Here is a 5,986-nt window from a genome sequence, read left to right on the forward strand (position 1 = left end):
AAAAACCTACTCATTTTGGCAGCATAGTAGGTACATTTGTGATGTCATCACCGCGGCTCCGTGGATAGGCAAGCCAGCATCTAAAACATCCTCCTGGATGGGCTCCCTGTGTGAACAGACACGCTGCGGTGACAGACTGCGGTTAGAGTCAAAGATGAATCAAAAAAAAGTTTAAATTATCAGGTGCACAATTCAGAAAGCACCGCAAAGTAGAGGAGAAGAAGAAAGAACAATATAGGAGGCAAGAATCACCCCGATTGTGGACATCATGAATGTTTATCTTTGTCGACATGACATGATATGCTATCAGTACAGCTGATTTTAGACTCTTTATATTTTTTGTTATATATTTTTATTGTTTTTTATAGCTTACAATTTTGTCTGCCTGTGTGTGCATCTGTATACAGTCCAAAAGTTATTGTGGATGCATGACAGTTTGCGTGTGTATGTTGGGGAGGCCAATTTGAAGTCTCGCATAGGGTGCCAACATTGCCAGGGCCGGCCCTGATCAACTCAATCTGTCAACCATAGCTAAAGTTATGAATTATTGTCTTATATTTATCCTGCAAAAACACTTGACATAATGACATCATCAGTCCATGGTAAAGATATGTTCACTTGGGTTCTTCTCAGAAGTCAAATTGTTAAAAAAATATACCCAAAGAAAAAATTGCGGGAAATAAATTGCGTAAGAGTTGGAATCTGAATCACGGCGTGTTTCCCTCAAGTCTGAGGGCGCATCTCGCGTCGCAGTTTTAATACGTCACCTCGCTGGTCATGACGTATGTAGAAAGCGGCGCCGTCTCAGACTGGAATGGGAGCTGGCGATTTTCCCCATATTTTGTTAGTTTAATCCGTGAATGGCGCCGAAACAGGACCCGAAGCCTAAATTTCAAGAAGGTAACCACCTCTCTGTTTGCTCCCGGGCGGGCTCCGCGCCCTCTCCCGGCGCCGCGGCCGCTGGGCTAGCGTTAGCTGGCTAGCTGGTTAGCCGCTAGCTGACAGTGACGCTGCCGCCGAGCAGCTAGCGCCGTTAGCTTTCATTGTTGACGCGAGCCCACGGAGCGGCTCCTCGTCCCGGGTGTTCTCCACGGTGGCTCCGTGTTGAGTGGGTCACTCTCCGGCCCGGAGCAGCGGCGGCCGGGGCCCGGCAGCAGCACAGCCCGGGCTCCGGACTGCAGCCATGTTGTTGGGCAGCTAGCTCCGAGCCGGAGCATCGTTCATGTGGTGCTCACGGACTCAGCGCTCATCTTATACAGATCTGCTCTCTATCAAACACACCGAGAGCACGGTGAACACCTGCGTGACCCCTGAGAGGTCAATTCACCATTTAGAGGAAAGAGCAGGCTCCAGGTGGACCGTTGTTTCATTTCATGTGTTGGTTCAGAAAGGACAATGGTCATTAATCAACAGCAAAATGTCTCTAAATGAATCATTTCCATCAGCTTTGTCTGGCCAGTTTTTAAAATAAATGACTTGTTATAGTTAACACATACACGCAATGTATACAGACTTATATTCAGACAGGTACAGTGCATAACAATTAAGTAATTTAATGTTTTCATTCACTGCTGATTGCTTTAATAACATCAGAAAGAAAAGCACATTTCTAAAGCAAAAGTTCATGATATACATCCTGTTTCTGAGGCTGTAGATTTAGTGTTTGTTGAACCTTGACTGTCTCAATGGAAACACGTTCTGTTTAACTGGGTGCAATGTAAATAAATGATGAGATGATTAATTATTGATTGGACCTTGGACCTTAAGTTAACTGTCGGCGAGTCAAACGTTTTCTGAAATGTCAGCATTTTCTCTGTTTTACTCGTGTGTTATTATTTGAATGTGCTGTATCTGGCTTCATGACAAAATTATAAAATGTAATAAATATTCTATCTTTTCTAGGCCTGCACTTCATACCACAGGTTGACTAAAGGCTTATGTTCTGGCTGACGTCCAAGGCTTTGAGGAGAATTGTTTATGTTCCCCTAATCTGAAACCTCTAACGAACTTTCAGCATGTGTATGTGGAAGTAGTGGAGTTGGCTTCCTCTCATGCTGATTCTAATTGACCACTGTGTGCAGGTGAAAGAGTGCTGTGTTTTCATGGGCCGTTGCTCTACGAAGCTAAGGTAGGCTGACATGGTAACCTCTGGTCACGTGGTCATCTTCTTTGTCTCTGACCGCTGTGTTTTTTTAACAGCCAATCCTGTCTCTTTTTTTGCAGTGTGTGAAGACAAACATCAAGGAAAAACAGATCAAATACTTTATTCATTACAGCGGCTGGAATAAAAAGTAAGTTCTCTGTTCAGTTGAATCCAGTCTTAAAGATTCGCACTGTGAAGAGAGTTCACAAGTGCTTGATTTCGTCCTTTGTTGGATTTTCTTTCTGCTTCAGCTGGGACGAATGGGTTCCTGAAAGCAGAGTGCTAAAGTATGTGGACAGTAATCTGCAGAAACAGAAAGAGCTTCAGAGGGCCAATCAGTAAGTGCACTCTCTCTGTTTTTAATGTCGTACAATAAAGAGTTAATTATGAGCTCCACAGAGCCAATACTTAAATATATAAATAATACATTTAATCAAATTTTAGTAGAACAATGTAATTATGTGGTGAGTTGAGAATACAGCAGGAAAATGTCCGGGAAATTGACAGCGAGTAAGTTGGCGTTTTGATCATGTTTCTGACATGCAACAGACACAGATCTTCAAACGAAAACAAATATCTAAGAATGGAAAAGAGGAGCCATGAACTAATGAGATGCTGACGTAGAAGCAAATGTGATTCTATAAGAACTGACACTGGTGTCAATGTGCTTTAAACTGTGATTACTGCAGTGGAATCTATACGTCCTGCCTCCTTTTTTTGTTGTGAACATGACTGATCTGGACAATCTCCTGCTGCGTTCTTCACATGTGAAAGACAAATTGTCTTCACACAATTTTCTCTGTATATTTTGAATAAATGCAATTTTTGCTTTCTTATTGTAGAGACCATTATGTAGAAGGGAGAATGAGGGGAGCTGCACCGAATAAGAAGATACCTCCTCCATCGCAGAAAACTGATGTGTGAGTGCAAGTCATTTGGTATTCTATTTGTCAGCTGCTCTTTAACATGTGTTATACCTGTTTTTTAATAATTTAATAATTTTGTAATTGTCACTTCAATACAATTTTTTTTTTCTTGTAGGAAAACCAAAAAGAACAAACAGAAGAGTAAGTATATAATTATAATTGATACTGTTAAAACGCATAAACCAAAACCCTCCAAAATATATTCTACAAGCTTATTGCACAAATGTTCCTACAGTCATATAACAGGGTTTAGCAAAACACTCATGAATTTAATTACAGTAAATTCTTTTTATCTTTGTGAAGCTCCTGGACCAGGCGAAGGGACAAGTTCAGGAGGAGACCCAACCCACCCGCCACGAAAGAAAAGGGCACGTGTTGACCCAACTGTCGAAAGTGTGAGTTCACAAATCTATTAACCTGTTATTGTTTTGGTTGGTGGTTCCTTTTATTTGCCCTTTAATGTAAATTGATGCTGAGCTGCACTGAAACTATCTGAGTAAGGTGCGTAAATATGTACTTGCTGCTGTTCCGTAGAAAAAAATCAAATTATTGAATATCTGTTCAGGAGGAAACCTTCATTAATCGAGTGGAGGTTAAAGTAAAAATCCCTGAGGAGTTGAAACCGTGGCTTGTGGATGACTGGGACCTGATTACACGGCAAAAACAGGTCAGTAACCAGTGATTTAAAGATGTAACCGTTTTCACAGCATTTTATTTATTAATGTTGTTACATAATGTGCATTTTGTTTCTTTATTCCATGTTGTCAGCTCTTCCACCTACCTGCCAAAAAGACCATTGATGCAGTTCTTGAAGATTATGCAAATTACAAGAGATCAAGAGGAAATTCTGACAGCAAGTAAAATACTCATTTTTCACATTCTGAAATCCAACAACATGCAACCTTCTTTTTTTCCATTTCCCAGTTCTTCGTGTTGTAAAGATTAAACATGTTCTTCTTTTCACCGCTCAGGGAGTTTGCTGTGAACGAGGTGGTTGCTGGTATCCGGGAATATTTCAACGTCATGCTGGGGACACAACTTCTCTACAAATTTGAGAGGCCGCAGTATGCAGACATCCTGGCCAATCACACGGATACATCCATGTCTCAAATCTATGGCGCTCCTCATCTACTCAGACTCTTCGGTACAAACACTGTTGCAATATTTTTTAACAACATTCTTCTCGCCAGTCCCCTGCCTCTCGCTGTAGAATCAAGTTAACCTATTCTTCGTCTTTAGCTTTCGTGTGCACCCACTGACCTGAAGTGTGGACTCACGTTTCCGTCTGTCCTCTGTTACCCTCTCATCCAGATGCACTCGGGTATCAAAGGTTGACACTGTTTGATATGATGTAAATGGGTACTCACCCTTAGGTCTCAAGCTCGCTACCTATCTCTCATCTAAGCTTTAAAAGCGTTAAACTGTAGTTTCCAATCTGACAGGATAAAATACCACATCTGCAATGAGATCTCTGCTTCTTTAGACACAGGGATCTTTTCTGATGTTTAACTCACAATCTTGATTTCTTGATTTTTGTTTTACATGCCCATCTCATTCAAGCCAGTGTTGATTTTCTAAATATTAACCAATTTTTAAACATTTTTTTGAAGAAGAAATGCACAAGAGTGCAGCCTGTAGCTGCTTTTATCTTCATTTTGAAAAGATCAATGTTCACATTTCTTTAGCTTTGTGACCTGTGTTCTGCGCTGCTTTATAAAAATTGAACCAGTGAAGTGGAAATAGAAAGGCATTCTGAATAAAGGTTACCAGTTGTGTGGTGTGTAAAACTCTTTTGTTTGGTTTTGAAAGTGAGAATCGGAGCCATGCTGGCGTACACTCCGCTGGACGAGAAGAGCCTTGCACTCCTGCTCAGTTATCTACAAGACTTTCTCAAGTGAGTACTCAAGCCTTCACAAAGCTGTGAATAAAAACTCGTATTGATTCATCTGCAGCAAACATTAGTTAAATGTTGCTCCGTTCCAGGTACCTTGTAAAGAACTCGGCGACGCTGTTCAATGCAAGTGACTATGAAGTTGCCCCTCCAGAGTACCACCGCAAGGCAGTGTAAGGATTTTTATTTTCAGAGCCTTTTGTTTGTGGAAGTTTGGAGACTGTGGAAAGGACGGGATTACAAACAGCCTTCGGAGAGCGGATTGTGCGGGACCTGTCGATCTATTAAGGAAGGATCAGAGCAAGATGTCACACTAATCCCTGGACAAATTGTATTTTCTTTCATGTGGAAAGCTGCTGAGTACACTCTTCCTGTATTGGTATGTTTTTCAGTACCACATTTTAGTTTCTATGATGCTTGTTTTGCCCGGTGTTTTCCAAAATCTCGTGAAAAGGAATTTCATCCTGGTTTTTATTTTGTTTCCTGTGCAGATGCTGGCTAAATTTGTCTTGTAGGCTGTCATCGTTTTCTAATAAAAGTCTTTCACTCTCTAGTTGGTCTGTCTTTGTGTGTGAGTTTACCTCTTCAGGACCTTTTCAAGCATAGACATAGACCTTGTCAGGACTAGTGTACCTCATGGGGACCAAAGCTCAGTCCTGATGAGCTACTTCATTTCTGAGGTCCTGGTTAGGGCGATAAGGTTTTGGTTTGGTTGTCCAAAATGAATTCCAAGTCTATGTAAACTCCTAATAAGAAAAGCTGCACAAGCATGATGTATACTCTAAAATTTACTTTTCATTTGTCATCTGTTATTTTTTTTCTGTTTGTTATTGCTTTATGTTATTTTACTAATTAAGTCAGTTTATTTTTTACATGACACGTGATTTTCGCGGTTGTAGGAATCATTTCCATGGTAACAGTATGCTTCACCGATCAGAGACTTCGCTGTTGCACCTGGGCATTGTGGGTACTGCACTACTCCTCGTTGACATTGCAAATAAAACACGTTTTCCTTAAAACTGGTTG

At 41.0% G+C, this 5,986-nt stretch overlaps 1 protein-coding gene across 1 annotated transcript; it reads left to right on the plus strand.

The window, feature by feature from the left end:
* Positions 1–782: 782 nt before the first annotated feature.
* On the plus strand, positions 783–5,513 carry morf4l1 (mortality factor 4 like 1). The gene is made up of 12 exons (XM_061076222.1): positions 783–900; positions 2,082–2,128; positions 2,224–2,291; positions 2,395–2,481; positions 2,986–3,063; positions 3,185–3,210; positions 3,373–3,464; positions 3,635–3,736; positions 3,838–3,926; positions 4,041–4,213; positions 4,879–4,963; positions 5,053–5,513. The coding sequence occupies exons 1-12, from the start codon at positions 861–863 to the stop codon at positions 5,135–5,137; spliced, it is 972 nt and encodes a 323-aa protein (XP_060932205.1). The 5' UTR covers positions 783–860; the 3' UTR covers positions 5,138–5,513.
* Positions 5,514–5,986: the final 473 nt, after the last annotated feature.

Source organism: Limanda limanda, chromosome 8 (assembly GCF_963576545.1).
Source record: "Limanda limanda chromosome 8, fLimLim1.1, whole genome shotgun sequence".
Classification (NCBI taxonomy): Eukaryota; Metazoa; Chordata; class Actinopteri; order Pleuronectiformes; family Pleuronectidae; genus Limanda; species Limanda limanda.

Coding starts and splice junctions, on each gene's coding strand:
- morf4l1 (XM_061076222.1), top strand. CDS start 861: ATGGCGCCGAAACAGGACCCGAAGCCTAAATTTCAAGAAG. Junction 2,292..2,394: donor TACAGCGGCTGGAATAAAAA/GTAAGTTCTCTG, acceptor TTTCTGCTTCAG/CTGGGACGAATGGGTTCCTG. Junction 3,064..3,184: donor CCATCGCAGAAAACTGATGT/GTGAGTGCAAGT, acceptor TTTTTCTTGTAG/GAAAACCAAAAAGAACAAAC.